Source organism: Lycium barbarum, chromosome 10 (genome assembly GCF_019175385.1).
Source record: "Lycium barbarum isolate Lr01 chromosome 10, ASM1917538v2, whole genome shotgun sequence".
NCBI lineage: Eukaryota > Viridiplantae > Streptophyta > Magnoliopsida > Solanales > Solanaceae > Lycium > Lycium barbarum.
In genome coordinates this window covers 68,809,413-68,830,568 of record NC_083346.1, presented here as the reverse complement: position 1 = coordinate 68,830,568, position 21,156 = coordinate 68,809,413, and the positions used below count along the sequence as shown (strand labels likewise).

General features: G+C 38.0%; 1 protein-coding gene across 2 annotated transcripts; it reads right to left on the bottom strand.

The window, feature by feature from the left end:
* Positions 1-780: 780 nt before the first annotated feature.
* Positions 781-19,526, bottom strand: LOC132616139 (uncharacterized). 2 transcript variants are annotated; one of them, XM_060330735.1, is made up of 12 exons: positions 19,241-19,523; positions 17,864-17,971; positions 13,928-14,014; positions 13,045-13,098; positions 12,707-12,852; positions 12,320-12,470; positions 12,090-12,227; positions 3,069-3,140; positions 2,909-2,982; positions 2,554-2,695; positions 1,701-1,779; positions 781-1,112 (listed from the first exon to the last, which is right to left on the bottom strand). In XM_060330735.1, exons 1-12 carry the CDS (start codon positions 19,388-19,390, stop codon positions 1,015-1,017), a joined length of 1,299 nt encoding a protein of 432 aa, XP_060186718.1. In that variant the 5' UTR covers positions 19,391-19,523; the 3' UTR covers positions 781-1,014. The 2 variants fall into 2 exon arrangements, 1 of the variants encoding a protein (XP_060186718.1); XR_009573022.1 differs by having other exon boundaries at positions 1,008-1,112; positions 2,473-2,695; positions 19,241-19,526.
* Between the last annotated feature and the right edge of the window lie 1,630 nt (positions 19,527-21,156).

The window sequence follows — 21,156 nt, the reverse complement described above, 5'->3', positions numbered from 1 at the left end:
TACATTAGCCGAAGCTAAATGTAAACTTTACCGAGCAAAATAAACTTATGTCATTTTTCAGATTATGACGAGTGTTGAAAATTTTGCGTTGTCCGGTATAACTTGTGGAATGTTATAATACATTTAAAACTAAACGTAAACTTCGCCGTGCAAAATCTAAGTTATACCGCGCCAAAAGTGTTGAAGGACACCAATTAAGGACCCCAAAGTTGAGAGGCAAAAATTAAAGACCGGCCCAAAACGGGGCATTTGTTTGAATGACCCAAGAAAAAATAGGACTATGGCGAATTGAACCTCGCATCTCTCGAGAATGCAACATAAGAGATTTATTATCACTAAAATACTCATATATTCTCTACAGCAAAATATGGGTCAATTCAGTTAATTTCAACCGTGCAAAGTGATGAATTACTTTGGGTGAACTTACTTAAATAAAAAATTACCTTGAAGACTCTTGCGAGTTTTTCTGTTAGAGCAATAGGAGGATGAGATAACCTTAATCCAAATACTAGGACAATTATTTGGATCTGCCCAGACTTTCTAGCTCCGAAGTCTACAATTTTTGGCTGTTAGGATAGTTAAATTTTGACTTCCATTTGATTTCAGGAACTCACAATCGTGCCGTGCTTTCATTCTTAGAGCATCTATGATTAGTTTATTATTTCTATTTTCTTTTTACTTATTGAGTTGGATGGGTGCACAATGAGTATTTCTCTCCTGTCTCCAGCAATTTTCACGCACCTCTAATGTAACTCTGTATTATCAGAATGACCATGACAATAACCAAACCGTTCTTCCACTGTTTCATATTTAGAATTTGGAAAAATGAATGTTCTAGCTGTGAAATAAACTTTATACTAACGTTAACTTTTCTGATCCAAGGATACAATGACCCACAATTGGGTGCTAACTACTTGGAAGAACGCAATCAGAACAAAAGAAAAATCAGAACACATGTACACATGCTACATCAAAGTGAACTTTATAGAAGGAATGGGATGAATGAGGTAGCGTCTACTCCAATGTCTTCAGAAGCCTAAACAGCCCCGCTGCCTCTCTAATCCTTGAGAACTCGATACAAAATGCTTGTACTTCAATGAAGAGATCGTGGACTGCAAAGAACAAGAGACACATTAAGTGCTCAGCCAACAAGTATATTCTCTCAGCATTTCCCCAGAAAGTCTCATATTTCTGTGGTCCTCCAAAAAGTCAAAACAAAGAACTAGGAACTAGCTATTTCCCAAAATAAAAAGCAGATGTACACTAATGCATTGCACAAAAATAAAAAACAATGAAAGAATGGAAATGAAGCAGGGTGCACTACAAAATGGATAAAAGCATGGCGAAACCATACAGTCCACACATTTTGCACTAAACAGCAGTTGCCAAGGCTAGGCTCAGTGAGAGAGCAGCAAACATCAACCCAAGTATTAAAGGAGTGAAGCTTGGTTTGATGCAACAAGTCTCTCATAATTATTATCCTATTCATCCTCTGTTGCAACCCCACAGATTGGCACTCACGCCCCAGTTGGTTGTTTTGTTTCTTGTTGAGTTCTCAAACTCTCGTTATTCGCTCCAGTTGGTTGGTTGTTTCTTGTTGAGTTCTCAAACTACTCGCTATAAGAAGTATGCGACATATGCAGCTTTGCTATCTATTTATTAAGTCCCATAACACTAAAGTGATGATAATAGACACTTACCATTAATGATCTTATTCCGGATCAAGCTCTGTAGGAAAACACAGACAAGTCTTACAAGTCGGTTTTGCATATATCTATCCTGAAATATTGGAAAAGGAATGTTAATCACGCAACCAATGAGAATAGCACCATAGATTCTAGGAATGCCAATTATGCTAGTAAAAGGAAATCAATCAGCGTGTAATGACACTCAATTCGTACGTGACAGATGTTCTCCTTCCTACATTAGACGAACTATTTGGTAAGTCTCCTCAAATCTGCAGAGGCAATGAGATCATGCCTGTCTCTTCGGCTCTTCCACCGTTACATCTCTCACGTATACATTAGAACCACTGCCACCAACTAATATGACAGAGAAGAATAGAGTAAAAAAGATTCACACCCCTTTTGCTATGATATTAAACACCAGTTCACTGACTTCTGCTCTTCACCAGCTATAACAAAAATGCCACATGATCGAAATAGAATGAGACACGGGTCATTATAATCTTCAGAAGCAGGATGGTTGCAGGCAGCGATTACACTGCTTACCAACATGAGCAGTATTCCACCCCTTGAAAATGTTTTATGATAAAGAAAGTCATCCAAGAACCTACAGAAACTAACTCAAGAATAGCATGGTAACCCAAGTAACTCATGGCCAGTGAAGAGTTCGATTAAGTCGCACTCTAAATGACCTAATAATTGCCAGTCAAATAGATTGTCACTTCTAGTCAATGGAAGTTCAATTAATAAGAAAGATGTTATGAAAGATGTTATGCAGATAGAGGACCTTGATGTTCTCGCAGGAAGATTGTCACTTCTAGTCAATGGAAGTTCAATTAATAAGAAAGACGTTATGCAGATAGAGGACCTTGATGTTCTCGCAGGAAGATATACAATTGGTGATATACATATGTATGAACTCGGTTGGCAATTCAACTGCTTGAGTGAGCCTGTTAACAACTTCCATAGAATGAAGACTCATCTCCATATTAACAAGAACTGTAAAATACCTGCAACCACAAATAAACTGCAATCTCAGAAATGTGAACATCCAAACAAAATATAAAATGCTAGTTCTGCAACTTCCAACAAAGACAGGTCGAATAAACCACCCAACTGACACTTGTAATCTATGAATTAGTGTATGAGGCTCTGAAATCATGATCTCAAGGGCATCAGGTATGCTAATCAATGAACAAGGGAACAAGGAACCAAATACATACTCTGCAATCTCTGGTGAATTGACCAGCTTAACCAGAACTTCAACTGCAATAACAGGATTGTTCTCCACAAGTTCCTGAAAATAAACATAATTCTTCAGAATCAAACAGAGCCTCTAGTTATTAGGCACTCACAATACATTTGGGGTTGCAGAATTCATACTGGCAGCTTCCTTGGTGTCAACCCACAATGGTAGACAAGCTTTGGGTCATTTGCCAACTCCAATAGTACTTGCTGGTCAAGAGAGAGAAACACTTTCAACAAACGCCTAATGAATGCAACAAAAATCTCAAAAAATGTGCGTGAAAAAGAATTAAGCGCCTAATGAACTTTCTCGATTATTACTCTGCTTATAGTCATAAGAAGCAAAGAACTTGCTATGCTAAACTAAAAACTTCCCATAATGAATTATTTTGAACAAGGAACGAACAACTTCCATGTAATGAAGAACTGAAAGAATACTATCCAACAGCTGGGTGCAGAGCTGGGTGCAGAGCTTCTCCATTCTCCCCAGAAAATTGATTCAAGCAGGAGCAACTACCAAACAACTACAGCAAAATCTCCAGCAATATGCATCCAGTTTCGAACCAAACATGGTAACTTAGGGCTAGAATAAGGTGAGGTAGAAAGTGAGGCTAGAATAGGGCGATATGAAAAGCGATCAAGTTGAACCTAGATCTCAGTCGGAGAAAGCAAAGGAAAACCTCTCATTGTTGGTAACAAATTCTACAATATCACTGAGGAGATATCATAGGCGGTTATATGATAGTATTGAGTTCTATAATTGTCCCACCTGGTTGTATATGAGCTTCCAAGGTCTTAGCTACTCTGCCATTTACTTTAAGCTTTTGGTTGGTGGCTCAAATTCTTCCGCACGGTATCAAAGCAGACAATTGGTAAGCTCATTCTCACTCATAAGTTCGTATGCACTGTCAACAATTACACCTCAATTCCAAACAAATTGGGGTCAACTATATGAATCCTCACTTACACTGTCACTCCATTTAAATTCATCCCAGGCTAATATCATACAAACTAAAAATAAATGACAGTGTCACTCTCCAAAACAAGTTAGACGAGCTAGAGGATGTTACGCTATGTTGTCCACGATGGGACGTAAAAGATTTTCCAAGAGTTAATAAAGGTTTTTGGTTATTCTATCCAGTGTCTTAAAAGTTTTTAGTTGCATGCTTAAATTCTTTCACAAGTACAAATAAGTGGCAAGGAGGAGAACTTCATTTGCTGCAACATAATCAGTAGAAGATAGATCAATTTTTTTTGGTGACCGAGAAATCAGTCTGATATAAACTTCGATATCAGAGTTTATTCGCCTGGCGCGGGACTTGAACTTGTGACCTAAGACATAAATCCCTGAACCTTTGACTATTAAACTAATCCCTAGGGGCCAATTAGTAGAGGATTAATCTTATTGTAACATACATCATCTAGCGTAAGAAGGAACTTAAAACTTATTCAGAAAATAGAATCAGGTGGGAATACTATGGCTTCAAAAACTTTAAAATCTATTGGAGACATGTATGATCATGTGAATTTGGAGTTTTGATCAACACCTAAAAGATATGGGGATTGGTGGAACGTGAATTAAGTGGATAAGTTTCTATAGCATCACAATGAGATTCTCTTTTCTTACCGATGGGTCACCTAAATGGTTTCTCTTCTTTTTTTTCCTTTTGGCTTCCCAGAGGGAACCACATCCCCTTTCTTGTTCATCTTGATTATGGAAGGTTCTAGAAAGATGAACAAAATGGAAGTACATGAAGGTTGGATGATCTAAAGTTACTTGTGGGCTGGACACCTCAGCCATTTCAAATACCCTGAATAGAAATAACACATTGATTCTGTATGTGATATTATAGTAGAACAGCTGAGAAATCTAAGGTTGATATTAGTTTTTTTTTTTTTTTTTTTTTTTAGGTATAATATATATTAAAATCATTTGATGAAGCGCGTAGCATAATCACTGAATGATGCTCCAAAAATTATGGACCTGGCTAAAGTACTTGGTAGTAACTTGTAAAACAAGAAGCCCACCTGCAACATCTTTAGGCCTCCCTTCAGGATAAAGCACAAAGTTGAATTTGGCAAGATATCCAATTTCAATTCTTCTAAGGGGGAAGGGGCTGTTTTTCAAGAATCAGTCAACCGTCAATTGATTTTTGCTCTAGCAGCGGCTGTAATGGTGGTCAAGGAGAGGATGTGTTGCCATTAATTGTGTTGAGGAAGGAAGATACATGACTAGCCGGGTGGAAGAGAAATACTTGAAGTTCGGGGATATTTTGGGAGTGCTTCTTGAGGGGAAGGAGGGTAGGGTGTTATAACTTATTCAAGACATTGAAGAAGAGGCAAAAGAGGTCAGTGAAAAGGAGATAGGTGATCTCAGGAGGGAAGAGGAAAGGAGTTTGGGGAAACAAGAGGAGGAGGAACGTAAGGTGATGGTGTATGAGAGGAGAGGTAGGAGTAGGGTCAGGGGCAGAGGTATGGGAGAGGAGAGGGGTGGGCGTGAGGGTAAAGATGTTGTCCATGGAAGTTAAAATCATAACATGGAATGTGAGGGGGGTGAATGACCCAAATAAAAGGGACATCATCAAAACGGGAGTTAGGAAATGGGGACAGGATCTCTTGTGCCTTCAAGAAACCAAAATGGAGGTAATGACTGATGCGGTTGTGAGAAGTTTATGGGGGGAAGATGGTGAAATTTGATTGGGTTCCAGCGCTAGGAAATGCAGGGGGTATTATATTATTATGGGATGAAAGAAAGATGGAGGTGGTGGATGTAAGTAAGGGGGAATTCATGCTCACAGTCCGTATAAAAAATTTGGGGAGTGGTGAAGAGTGGAGTTTTGGGGGAGTGTACGACCCAGTAGGGGAGGGATCTGAAGAGAGTTTTTGGGAAGAAATGACTACTTTAAAGGCAGGGTGGGACGTGCCTTGGGTGTTAGGAGGAGATTTTAACACAATAATATTTCCCGAAGAGAGGGTTGGTTGTTGGACAACTTCTAGGACAATGGAGGAGTTTTCAGAGTTTATTGATAATCAGGGTCTTATTGATCTTCCACTGACGGGCGCAAACTTTACTCAGGCCAGAGCAGGAGACTCTATATCTAAGTCTAGACTTGATAGATTCTTGGTGTCCACTGATTGGGAGGAGATTGTTCCAGATGTTTTGCAAGTTCCTTTACCCAGATTGATCTCGGATCATTCACCTATCCAGATTGATCTCGGATCATTCGTCTATTATGCTGGATGGGAGTAGGAGGAGGAACATACGTACCCCGTTCAGGTTCGAGAATATGTGGCTCAGAGCTCTAGATTTTGTTGATAGTGATAATGCTGGGTGGAATGGGTATGAAGTAGTTGGCACTCCATCTTTTCGACTAGCTTGCAAGTTGAAACGGTTAAAAGGAGATATAAGGAGGTGGAACAGGGAGGTAATGGGAGGGTGGAAGTGAAAATGGGGGAGTTAATAAATGAGATGGCGGAGATAGAGCATGTGGAAGGGATGAGAGGCTAGAAGAGAGGGAGATGATTAGGATGGAGGAGGTGAAGGGTGAGATTGCTGCTTTAGCGGTTGCTCAGGAGATTAGTTGGAGGCAAAAATCAAGGGTGTTCTGGTTGAAAGAGGGGGATTCTGATACAAAAAAAAATCATAGGGTTGCGGTAACAAATAGGAGGAGAAATTTTATTGAGTCTTTAGAGGTGAATGGTGAAGTGTATGAGGGGGAGGAGGAAGTGAAGGGGGCCCATTGTAGGGTTTTATGGACATTTGTTCAAAGAAGACGTCGGGTGGAGACCGAAATTGGGGGGGTTTAGTATTTAGTCAAATAGGGGAGGGGATGAAGGAGTGGCTGGAAAGGGCTATAGAAGAAGAAGAGGTGAGAGAAACGGTGGAGAGTTGTGCAGGGGATAAGGCTCCGGGACCAGACGGATTCACTTTAGCTTTTTTCCAACAGTGTCGGAGGATAGTTAAAGGCGACTTGATGGAGACCACTGCAGAATTCCAAGAAACTGGGGAGTTCGAGAAAAGTCTCAATGTCACTTTTATTACTATTGTGCCAAAGAAGGAAGGACTGACGAGTATAAAGGATTTTAGACCTATTAGTCTGGAAAGAAGCATTTACAAGATTTTGTCTAAGGTGCTTTCTAATAGGCTAAAAAAGGTCCTGGATGAGACGGTGTCCTCTTCTCAGAACGCTTTCGTGGAAGGAAGACAGATACTAGATGCAGCTTTGGTGGCAAATGAAGTGGTTGATTCCGACAGAAGAGAGGTGAGCTCGAAATTTTATGTAAGTTGGATCTGGAGAAAGCATACGATCATGTGAATTGGGAATTCTTGGATTTCATCATGTCAAAGATGGGTCTTGGGGACAAGTGGAGGAGATGGATCAATTTTTGCATTTCTACTGCCAGATTCTCGGTTATGGTGAATGGGAGTCCTTGCTGTATCTTTGGGAGTTTGAGGGGTTTGAGACACGGAGACCCCTTATCTCCTATGTTATTCATTCTAGTAATGGAAGCATTGAGCAAAATGATGGATAGGACAATCAGTGGAGATCTCTTAGAGGGTTTTGATGCTTCTTTTAGAGGTCATAGCAATGTGACAGTTACACCTCTTTTATTCGCAAATGATACGTTGGTCTTTTGTGATGCAGAGGTGTCCCAGCTAGATCACTTGAGACGGATCCTTATTTGTAGATTGTGTCAGGACTTGAGATCAATCTCAAAAAATGTCAGATCACACCAGTAGGAGTAGTGGGTAACATTGAGGATATGGCGAAGAAACTGAATTGCAAGGTGGGTGCTCTACGTACTACCTATTTGGGTTTACCTTTGAGTGCTTCGAACAAAGATCTTGCAGTATGGAATCCTGTGATTGAAAGAGTAGAGAAACGGCTAGCAGGATGACAAAAGAGGTACTTATCGAAAGGGGGCAAGGAAGTTTTGATCAAAAGCGCTCTTTCCAGCGTCGCTACCTATTTCATGTCACTTTTGCAGGCCCCTGGAAAGATTTCAGCGTAACTTTTTATGGGATACAGCAAACGGCATTAAGAAGCATCATCTTGTGAATTGGAAAGTTGTCGCATCTCCAAAAGAATGGGGAGGTCTCGGAGTGAAAGACCTCAAGATGTTTAATAAAACTTTGTTAGGAAAGCGGATTTGGAGATTTGGGGTGGAGGAAAATGCTTTTTGGAGGGGTTTGGTAGCGGAAAAGTATGGGATAATGGAAGGGGGATGACGACTAGAAACATTATAACTCCGTTTGGGTGTGGTTTGCGGAGGAGTATTATGAAGGCGTAGGAAGACTTTTGTGGACATGTATCATTTAAAGTTGGGGATGGAAGTAGGATTAAATTTTGGGCTCATAAGTGATGTGGGGAGAACGAGTTGAGGGAAGTCTTTCCTAACTTATATCGCATTTCATGCCAAATAGAGATACAGTCCAACAAATTTGTATGTCTCACGAGGGGGTTATTCATTGGGATTTAAGATTCAGAAGAAACCTTCAGGATTGGGAGATGCAAGAATTTTACAATTTGAGTGAGTTACTGTACGAGCTAGTCACACCAAACAACTTATCAGATGTTTGGAGATGGCGAGAGAGTGGAGATGGTTTATTCACTGTTAGCTCTTTTTATAAGAGACTATTAGTGAGAGAGGAGTGCATTTTCCCTCATGATTCTATTTGGATCCTTAGAGCACCGAGGAAGGAATGTCTTTTTGCTTGGTTGGCGGCAAGAGGTGCGATCTTAACGGCGGAAAATCTGAGGAAGAAGAGGATCACCTATGTTAGTTGGTGTTTTATGTGTAAGAGTACAGACGAAAGTGTAGATCATCTCCTATTCCTATTGCACTGCAAGGTGACTAGTCGGTTATGGAGGGTGGCCCTTAATTTGTGTGGGATGCAATGGGTGATGCCAGGCACAGTGAAGGAGGCTCTGCCAAAGTTGGTCTCATAAGAGGGGGAAGAGAAGCAGAAGGGCATGGAGGGTTGCCCCTTTGGCAATCATGTAGGTCATTTGGAAAGGGAAAAATAGAAGGGCTTTCGAAGGGGTGGAACAAGATTTTGTAAAGACGCATAGTAGTGTCTTGTCTCTAGTTTCTTTTTGGTGTACTTTCGAGGTCCCTATTTGTATAGAGGATGGGATCTATTTTGTTGAGAACCATATTTGATGTAGGTTCTCTTCTTTTGGTACTAGATGGCGCAGCACGGGCCCAACACTTTGGATTATAGTGTATCTATGTGTATGTAGTTGTATTTGGGTAGTGATAATATATATATTTTATATTGATAATAAATATAACATTGTAGTTTGTGCTTCGTATCCAAAACTTTATTATATTAGTGTTTGCTACGAATACAAAGTTTGCAAAAATTTATTAATACTTTTTAAAAGAGAAGACTTGTTTAAAAGGAAACTATTTTCCTCTCTTGGAGGAGACAAAACAATAGCAATATTTAAGCATCAGTTGATACTTTGAATTTTAATTCGATTAATTTAAAGGTGTAAAATATTCTATTGTTAATGTATGTAGATTGGACCTAAACAATACTTATTATTTTTTATCAAATTTTGATTTGGATAATTCTAATTCAAATTATTAAATTAATTTTACATGTTTAAAACGAAACAAAGTAGAAATTTGATTTTCTATTTAAACGAAAAACTACTATTTTTTAATTTTTGGTGAATATTCTTGGTTTAGCTCATTTTACTTGTCATGTTGTCTTTTGCACATTTTTTTAAGGAAACGTCAATTAGAATTAGAATTTGACTAATTTACCTTATTTATTATTTGATCTCCATTTAATATTATTTTTTCTTTTACGACATTAATCTCTTCACACATTTATTAGAGTAAAAATAAAAATGAAAAAGTAATTAAATTCTATCATATTTTAAAATATAAATATTTTAAGTATATTTATTTTAGTAAACATAACAAATAAATGACATGGCGGAATAGCAAATACAACAGTTAAATATCCATATTAGATCTCAGGCTAATATATGAAAAGAAAGGAAATTGTATGGTTTGGCTACTTATAACCTTTTGAAGAAAAGCAATAATATGGGGTCCACGCGTTTTTTTTTTTTGAACAGTTAACATTGGGGTCCACGTTTTTTGCTGTACTATAATTTCATTTGCTCCCACTAATGGGTTGATACGCATGTGGCAATGAATCCACCATTATTGACTTAATGGGGATATTTTGAATTACATGAATATTGTTTGATTTTTTAATATGGGGTGCACGTTTTTTTTTTTTGATATTGCTTGTTTTTTCAATATGGGGTTCACTTCCTTTTTTTTTTTTTACATGAGTTTGGAAGTGGTGGGGTCCACTTTTTTTTTTTTTTTTACCTGAGTTGGAGGTGGACGACAAAACCACCCCCAACTCATGCTTCTAATATAGTAGAAATACGGCTTGTATACGGGGTTTCCCCAATTGTTAATAAAATTATTTACCTTATCAAAAAAAAAATAGTGGAGAGATGTGAAAGGAAGCTGGCGCACTGGAAGAAACGGTACTTTTTTGGGTGGGACTGATCCGTATCAAGTGTACTAGACTCCCTACCAGCATATGTAATATTCCTATTCCCTACGCCAGCAAAAGAATAGAGGAGACTAGACAACCTTAGGAGAGATATTTGTTAGGAACAAGAGTGCATATCAGCTGACGAGGTGGAGCTCTGTCACAGCAAACGAGAAGGATTGTGAGATGGGAATAAAGAACCTAAGGCTCATAGGAAGTGGTTATGGAGATATAGTCTTAAAAGGCCCTATGACGAAAGTAATTATAGAAAAATACAGGATGCAGAATGATTGGGATGACAACTCATCAGTTAGGGGTATGAAAACATAATAACTGGAGCTGAAAGAACAGATCCTTTGACCGTATTCCAGACTAGGGAAACAGAATTGGCTCATGGCAGCATAAACATGACAGGAATATTGTCTTCAAGGAGCGATTGAGAAATGGAAAGGATATTATAGCTTCTCAATTTACTGGAGAGCTTTCATGGCCTCACCTCAAAAGATGACAGGCTAAATTGGATAGCACGGAGCAATAGCGTCTTCACAGTGAAATCTTGCTACAATTCTCTAATTGCCTGCAGGATATGGTCAGAACTCATGTTTTCACCCAAGCGTTGAAAACCAATCCGGAAAACAAGCGCACCATATAATATGGTTTATTCTCTTGGTAGTGGCTTATGAAACCGGTTTGACAAGGACAATCTTCTGAGAAAGGATCGCATATCTGCAACAGAAGATGCTGAGGGAACAACCATATATTTTTTGTGTTGGCCCAGCAGCCCAGCATCCAGTTGTTGCATTTTATCTAAACCTTTTGGGTCTCAAATCAGTCATGCTAAGAACTACCAAGGAACTTAAACAGGAAAGTTCTGAGAAAAACCAAAAGAAGAATATGGAACACTATCCCAGCATGCATCTGGTGGACATTATAGAAGGAAGGAAATCCCAGGTGTTTTTGAGGACAAAGCTGACTCCATTTGAAGATCAAACGCAATTCTGTACTTTTGCTTACTCTCTGGGGTAGAATGGAGTATGTAAATTCTATTGGACTTCATCAGTTCCTTAGAGAAATATATATTGCAGCTCCAACTCAGTTCCGGTCTTTATAAAAAAATTACATTACTGATTAAAAACTCCAGACCCCACTTGTGGGATTATACTGGGTATGTTGTATTAATGATTAAAAAAAAAAAAAAAGTACCATCCATCCAACTTGGATCTACGAGAGAAGCTACTTGCCATGTGCTGACAACGTTCAAAGTTGGCATGGTCAATTGCAAAACTAAACTAGTGTAGATGCCATTCAACCAGGTATGTAGTTGAACCTCTAAATCTTTTTTGTTTTTGGAAAGTTAGAACCATAAAGCCAAGGAGGTTCAATAAGTACGAATAAGCAAACTTGACCACCTCCAATTCCACCTTGCCACTTTTCTCATTGGCATCAACCCTACATTTTTCTCATGATAATATATCCACAAGGAATAGCCATAGAAATCCAAGCAAAAAGACCAAGCCTGACTTACTTATCAGGGAAAAAAGCCTTTATTTTGTGAATCATTTTATTTAGATAATAATAGAACTTAAACAAGCATGTGTTTAATAATATCCAACAGGAAGAATATGCACCTCTTGTTGAGCAGGTACAAGTGGACCTTTTAAAGCTTTTGCAATCAAATCCCTGACTGCCGCTCCTCTGCTAGTATCGGCACACATCCCATGATCCCATAGAAGCTCATAATTGTAATCGGGGTTTAGCCACACTAGCTGCACCAAATATGAGGGTATATCTAACAGAACTCTAGAAATTGATCAACTTATTCCCTAGACATAAGTACATAACCACATGTCGCCCTTACCTCTCCATCCAATACAGGAAGCCTAGGAGGATGAGGCCTTATCCATTGAGATCCTAATCCTTCCAATGAAAAATTTGATAACAATCCAGTTATCGTCTCATCAACATCCCCAGATCCAATCTTAGGTTTAGATCCAGGGAGAAGATCAAACCTGAAATTGCCCAATGCTAAATATTACACAATGCCCAAGAATAAGAAACCAAATGTCTGACTTGAGTTCTCAATGCAAGATTAAGATATGATGATTGAAAATTCACACAGACAAATTTCTCCAACTGTGGATCTGTAAAGGGAAACAAACAAACAAAAGGAGTGGAGGGAGTGGGCTCTTTGGTGATAAGGTGGTAACCTAAACAGAATACCAAGAAATAAAAGCGTGAACTGTACTCTAATGAATTGCTGTCACAGCCACGAGGTACATCAGGGTCTGGAATGCTATTTTTCACAGAGTTGTTCCCGAACAAGCATTGAAACTGTTCTGGTAGAGCTTTGCTACCATATTGCTGTTGCAACTGCTCTCGTTGTGGGAAAGACTGAAGGTCAAAATAGAGACCAAAGAGGGTAAGTTTTATGCATAGGTAACCATCAGTAATGAAAAAGAAGATATGAGAATATCCAGGCTTTTTTTCTATTGACAGTTTCTAATTAATCGCACCATATATACCCATATTCTGGAGTCAAATTTCTTATAAGCACATAAATATTTTAGACAAATAGTCACTTACATGTTGTGAAGTATCGAACGTTTTCATGTAATCTGTCGCCGATTGTTTAAGAACCTGCAATGTATCATTACTTGTGATAGGGTTCTAATATGGAATAACCTCAAAATAATCACTCATGGTACTCGAGTTACACACCGAGATATTTTAAAACATTCCAGAATTATAACCAAATAACACTGACCAAAATTGTAATACCTTTTTCCCTTTCCTGGTGCTGGGGAGTGGGTGGGATGGGGCATAAATTAAGTCTGACTGCTGACAAGCTTAGAATTCAAAAGGAATGAAGAAAGAAAATTTATGTGGACAAAGCATATCCAAAGTGTCTTTTTGTATCTTCAAATCCAACTGCTTCAATACTACACTACAGTAAGGTTTAGCTATTCTGTCTTTGACCCCCTTTTCGATGATGAAACATTTCAAGACAAATGAATTATCTAGGTAAAACTTGCTCAGCAACAGAAAACTTCCATCTGGAGATAAGAGCAGTTAAGCTGCTGCACTACATACAAGACCATGGCAAAAAGCTCTATTTCCCTACCACAATAAACTCTAATTTGCAATCTATCATACAGGTAAAAACCACCATACCCAGGAAGCCATGTGGGTGGATGAACAGTTATTCTTTCTGCAGCAATGGACCAATTCTTACAAAACGGTAACAGACCACATTTATCATCATAATAAGTCGAAATAGTTATTATTATATTCTTTTGTGATTGAGGAAATTCATCACAGAGACAACTACCGCCCTTGAGTTAGAAATGATCTCACACAAAATACCTCTGGTTTAAGCTTTAAACATCAGAATCAATAGCACAAAACAAGGGGGTTTTACCCTCTAAACAAGACCATTGTACACACAACAGGGAAACAATAGTTAAACCTCTCTGCTATTGGTTGAGCTGGCTGAGCCCAATAACTGAAGAATAAAGGCCCTTTCACGTTGTTCAGCTTCTTCGTCACAGGCTGCCTGCAAATAAGCAAAACAAAGAACCACAGTGAAAACACCAAAGGTCATCTAATCACAACTATCAAGGAATTTAAGCAAGAATGTATCATTCAAATCATATTAAAAGCTTATTACTTACAGGTGAAGAAAGTCATTTACTAACTTCATAGCCCTTGAAAGCTCATTAAAAATAAGTGTGGCTGGGGAGAAGTGAATGTGAAGGGAAGAGTAAAATGATATGAACAATTAGTGAACACTTACAAAATATCAGCTACCAAGCAGTACAAGTCTCTCAATATACGTCTACAGCCCACAGAAAAATGTATTGTCTTTGCCCTTTTTTTCTTTTTTTTTTGTTTTTTGAGTCAGGAGCCTTAAAATTTCCAGTAACATTTAAATTTTACCCCCACATATAGCTATTCTAACCCTTCCCTTGAAAATATTGACAAATTGCATGCACTTAAATATCCAAGTCATAATAAGAATTTTATCGAGTCCAAAGCTGGTTAGAAGGACAATCTGGAATCTACTCAGCATCAGCAAATAAGCTTTAATTACCCAGCTTCTTCATCCAACAATCTAAACTACAGATCCTGCTTTTTTTTTTTTTAAATAGTCATGAACTGATCCTGCTTGTACCGTGATGGCACCATAACTGTCTTAATCTGCCTCAGACTTTTAGAGTCTGCATTTATGTGTTCAAAGAACATTCCCAATTGCATACAGCGAACAGTCTATATACTTTTTTCAAGACTTGTAACAGCAGCGAACTGTCTCTTTTTTTTTTTTTTTTTTTTTTTTGTTGGAGAAAGGTAACAATATGGATAACACATACCTTTTTTCTTTATACTCCCTCAAATTTGATGAGACATTTTACCTGTATACGTAATAGATGTTACATGTTTTACACTGCTGCAATAGTTCTTGGGTTTCTTTTCTTTTGTATGCATAACAGACGTGTCAGGGCCAGCTTTCGCATACCTCAACTAATTCCACTGCATACCTGCTACCTCCCACCAGCACAGGTACCGGGTAACTCCATCCACCAAGGCTTGGACGGATGGGAAGAAACCACCTAGTGTTTTTGCCTCCGCTGATATTTGAACCTGAGAGCTCATGGTTCTCAACCCACTTCATTGACCACTAAACCACACCCTTGAGTGCATAATTCTTGGGTTTCTTTTATATATAAAACTACCTTACTTTCTCAACATTATTGATTTCCCCCTTAGTTAAACCTTGAAAGCAGCAATTTAGCACGTATTGCCGACTTTCTTCTTATGCTGGAAAATCATGCTATAGTTGACTTTCAGTCTTTCATCGGATTAAGACAGTTATAGGAACTACAAAAACTAGACCAGGCCGAATTAATTAAGTTCATTTTGGTTCTTCGATTTTTTGGGTCGATTTCGATTCTATTTTTGCTAAAAGTTTGGTGTTCGGTTTGGTTCTTGGTTTTGGGGTCCCAGTTCTTTGGTTCTTTGGTTTAACCGAACTTTTTTTTTTTTTTGAGAAGGTAACAGTTGTATGTATAGAGTAAACCAGCACATAGGTTGTGCTGAAAACCATATTTACATCAGGCAAAAGAAAACAACTGATCCAACATTCTAACAAGATCCTAGAATATCTACAATGGACTCAGTATCTTCTGGATATATCTGCTTACACAAAAAGAAAAAAGTCTAATGCAGTTCAGTTTGATCTTTTGTGCCTCATTACTGATGTCCTCAAAACACCTTGAATTCCTCTCTTTGCAAATTATCAACCATATACGGGCTGGTTTAACCGAACTTTTATTACATAGGTTCAAAAAATTTAAAACTCTCAGGCGTCAGCCACTGCCACTCTAGACCCCACGTTGTGGGATTCACTGGGTATGTTGTTGTTATTGTAGGCGTCAGCCACTGCCACTGGACTTGGAGCCCAAAATATTCCCATCCAACCCAAGCCCCCCAATAGTTTATTTCTTTATTTCCTATTACGATCTCCAGTAATCCAAGCCCCTTATGCGATGTCTTCATTCTTCACTTGCCTGTGAAGCTAAGAGTGTGGATGTCCCATCTTCAAAGTATGAATGTCCCCAAAACTTCATATTTCCTCCATATTATGGTACTTAAATATTGCATGAGGATGGCTTCAATGTTCCTTTCTCCGTTTCTCATATCTTAGTGTGTTAAAAAGTCAGATAATATGGGAACAAGTAATTTGCGTCTGCCATGGATGAGAAGCCCTCTTTAATACTCTTCTTGTTTCCATGTTCACTTTACAATCTCAATTGTAGAAGAAAGTTATTTAAAATTTGCCATCAATCTAATCTAATCTTTGAAGTATGATTATAAAAAACCGAATTTGAAACTGAACGGTGCACACTTTTCCATAATCGAAACCCGAAGAACCAAACCGAAGTTTGAAAATCCCAAACCGAAACCACCCCCCCCCCCCCCGCGCGTAAAGGTAGGACGAAGAAGTAAAGGGGAGGTGATTAGACAGGCCATGGCGCATCTTGCCCTTACCAAGGCATGACCTTAGATTAGATAGGAGGGTTTGGAGGTCGTGAATTAGGGTAGAAGGTTAATTGGTAGTTGAACATTCTCTCGCTTTTCTGCAGGATTAGGCTTCATGGTCGTGTTTGACTACTTTCTTATCAGTAGTATTAGCACTATTCTCGTAGTTTCTTGTTCGTCTATTTCTGTTCCCACCTGACCTGTGTTTCTTGTGCTTCTGTTATCGCATTACTTCGTTGTTGTCACTGACTTTTTTTTTTTTTTTTGAAAACTGGTAAATTGTATTCCTCAACATTAAGGATATGCTGCAGACCTCCAAAAAGTTATTCACAAGGAGCAATAAGATAAAAACTATTTACATGCTTCCTAAAAAGTCTACCAACTGTTGTCACTGACTTTTCCCCGGTTGCTATGTTAGCCTTTCCTATTGCATTATTTCATTGTTGTTACTGCTTTCATTATTTTTGTACCCTCCCCCCCCCCCCCCCCCACCCCCTTTTCAAACTGTTGTGGAATGCTTTACTTGAGCCGAGGGTCTATCGGAAACAACCTCTCTATCTCTACGAGGTAGGGTAATGTTTGTTTAATCTCTATCCTCCCCAAACCCCACTTGTTGGATTACACTGGGGTATGTTGCTGTTGTTGTTATATCTTGTGTAATAGCAAAGCGTACTCATACTTAAAATAACTCTTTTTCTCTCACTATATGTATATGATATAAACTCAAAAATAAAATCAAATACCCAATCATCTATACTTCTTGGTTATAGATGTAGTCAAAGCACCCAAGGTAATTTGACCCAATCCAGTGAGCATCCCACACCCAAATCCGACGGGGGTGCAACAGGGATTCTGAAAGGGTCCGAGCAACACCGGGCCTTAATTCATTTTTTTCATGAATACCTTTCTGCCATCTCTTAATCATGTCTATAAATAACTTTCCAGCCCCATCACCTCTTCAAGATATAACTAGGGTTTAGGAAGACCTGCAACTACCCATTTTTTCAACTCAATATCTATCACCATCGTGATGTACAAACCTCAGTTTATGGAAAGGATAACAGAAGAAAACAACTTCCACTAAAGTTCTGCTTAATTAAGAAAAAAGAACCACAAGCAGGAACCAAAGATGCTGAAAGGTAAATGCATGAGACATTATATAGTTGGCCATCCTAACATTGCAAAATCTAGCATGAGTACAGCTATAAATTTTATAAGATTCCACAAAAAAGGAGAAATTTCAGCAGGAATCTATCAGATAATATTGGAATAAACACATTTTGCATATTACAGGGCCTCAGCCCAATTGCAGCACATAAAATGATAGCAAATGGAATCATAATGAGCATCAAAAACAGGCACTTACATTTACCAGCAACGAAATGAACGGGTTTGAAGAAGGCCCTTGAGAGGAATAAACCTGCTGAAGAATTGCAAAAGCAACTAATCTCTGTACTGGTTTAAGAAGTTTTTCCTGCATAGATGATGGTATATTGGGTTGTTAATAGCTGTAAGTTGCAAAACTTTTCTTCTCTAACAAGATATTTAACGTCCAACATGAGAAAAGGCCAACTTATCATTCAACTAAACAAACATTTGAAAACCTTCTAATATCCTACTATATGAATCCATCAAGAACAGCCAAAACTTCTTGGTGTGATGAGAAAGATTACAGTACAAAGGAAACACATAGTTTCTCAAGCAACTTTTATTACCACTTAAAGAAAAAAAAAGGGAAGTATGTAACGACTTTTCCTGACTGTGGAAAACAAGGACCATAGGAAATCCTATATCCAAGACAAACCCCTTTGCTTGTTCCAAGTTCAAAAGAATGGAAGACAGTTCCCTCCTACATGCAAGACCCTGATTTCAAACTTCTTTTCCTTTTTCCCTTTCTTGTGACAACACTGGTGTACGTTATCTTGCGTGCACCTCGACTAAACCTACTACCTTTCACCAGCACAAATACCAGCTAATTCTACCCACCAACACTTAAACAGATTGGAGGAATTCATGTACTGTCGCCTCTGCTGGATTAGAAGGTTGATAATTTAACTTTCAACCACTAAGCCACACCTAGGGATCCTGATGGCAATTTCTTCAAATAGTTAAAATTTAAAATTCCTCACACAAATTTAATCAAAATTAGTTATTCTCATTTGCTTTTAGCAAATCTTGCAAGTCAAAGCTGTCTGCACGCGGTACAATTAACTATACCCTTAATTTTATGCTTGAAAGCTCGGTTCCTGTCACGGTAGCAGCTCTTTTTACAAAAATAACAATAAAATACCCAGTGAAATCCCACAAAGTGGGGTCTTGGGAGCGTAGAGTATACGCAGACCTTACCCCTACCAATAGCAGCTCTTTTTGAAGTGCAAAAAGTTTAAAAACATTTTGTTCCCTCCCAGGAAGATTTTCTTTTTTTCTTATTCCTTTGTGTTTCCAGGAAAAAGCAGCTAGATTCAAACAACAATTGGTAGTTGAAAACCTGTATTGCTGTGAAGTTCAAAAATTTAATGGCTCCAAATCGAAATCCCAGGGTTTTAGCTGGAATTGATTAAACCATGTAAATTCAACTACGTCTCATTGCAGAACTAAAACCAGAGTTGCAAATGAAGTTTACAAAAAGCGGGAAAATTTCAAAAAGTAGAAAACCCTAGCAAAAATCCTTCTTTTACATCAAACACCGATTCAAACCCTAAAGTATTCTAAAAGGTACATAGAGAAAGGGAGAGAGGTTTACATGAAGGATTAAAGCGAGAGAGATGCAGGCATTAAATTGTCGATGGGAAGGGAAGGTGGATATGAAGTCAGCCACGATCTCATCGAAGGGCCGATGATCTCCGGCTTTGAGCAACGTCAATAGCGTCTGAGATTCTTCTTTTCCTAACATCTTCTTCGATTCTTCTTTCTCGCCAACTCAACTCAACTCAGCTCTGCCGCTTTCTCCTATCTCATTAACAAAAAAGCACCCAAAATAAACATTACAGTCAAGATAACTTTCCCAACAATTAAAATAAAATCACCTTCCCTGCATATTTACTTCTTTTTCTATTTCATTTTTCCCTTTTTCAATAATTTGCCTGAGATTTTATTTTATTTTTATTTTTATTTTTATTTTATTTTGGACGAGTATGTGTTAATTAATAAAAGGTAAAAGGTCAAACTATCCCTAAACTATTTGAAATAGGTCTCTACTTTTCTTTTACTTTTTTTAAAACCCCTTCCCGAGGAGCTATTTTTGCTCTCTTAGTAACTCGAACCCACAACCTTAGGGTTGGAGGCGGAGGTGTTTACCATCTGAGCAACCCTCTTATCATATTCGAAATATGTCAACCTTGTCTTCTGTTACATTTTTTTTGCTCAAAAATGCCCTCGGTGTTAGTCGACTAGCTTAAAAATACTTTCTTGCTAGCCAAATAGCTCAAAAATGTCGTTTCTACTAACGGTTGCTCTAAACAAGGGAAAAGGAGGAATTCTACCTTGAACTATTCGAAATTGGGCAAAGCTCGGGACAAGTGTTCTTAATTATAAGACTTGAGCAAGAACTTATATTGGAGATTATGAAATTTATTACTTTGATGATTTTAAATGACAATTTTTTGAAATATAAAGTTTAATTATTAATATTAAATTTTCAATTAAACATTTAGCCTATTTTTTTCCTTTCAAAATTATTATATGCTCAACTGAAATTTGAGATGACTTAAAGTTGCAATAAGTAATATAGCGTACTAATGTATAATTGAATTTGATTTCTTTCAGCATATCATTCTTAGAGTTATAAAATAAAACTAATGTAGAAATAAAATTTTAAATAATTATATAAGAAAGGTACATGATTTCATGTTTAGAAATAATAACTCATCCTTAATGCATAAGGAATCAGAAAGAGAAAAAGGAAGAAGGTATATGTCATCGTTTCTAATTTGTAAATAGGAAGTCTTACTACTACTTATTTTCTTATGATGTTATTACACTTATACATTCAAACCACCTCCACCCCCCCTCCTCCCGAAAAAAAAAGGTTAAAGAAGGGATAAGGGCGAAATTGGCTTTTTTCTCCTTATTTGGAGCAATCACTAGTAGGAAGTATATTTTTGAGCTATTTGACTAGTTGAATGGCAGTTTTGAGCTAGTTGACTAACGGTGAGGGTATCTTTTTGTTACACCTCGGACATTTTATGTCGTTGTGTTGTGGATGGACTAACGTGAGTCTAGAATGTACATGAAGTCCCTACAAGTAGGAAAGGATACTTAATAATTCTAATTAAGATTCCAAAGTCATTTGAGGCAAAGGAAGAAAGCTCGTCGGAGAAAGTTAAGGTAGAGTCTTTTTTGGGAGAATTTCACATCGTTTGAGTTAAGCCTTGCTTAGCATCACTTTGAGGATGTCACACCCTAACCTTACTAGGGTGTGATGGGCACCCGACCCCATATTCGGAGCCGAGCGAACCCGCTGACTCTTATTACATACATAATCTCTTTGGACTTCTAAATCAAATAAACATGAAATACATAGTAAGGCTTCCAGAATCTTTCTTTCCATCGTACTCAAATCAAATAGAATCTGTAATCACATGGACTTTATGACATAACACAAAATGACACATCGACTGATGGAACCGCTTACAAGACTGACTTCCAATACCCACAACT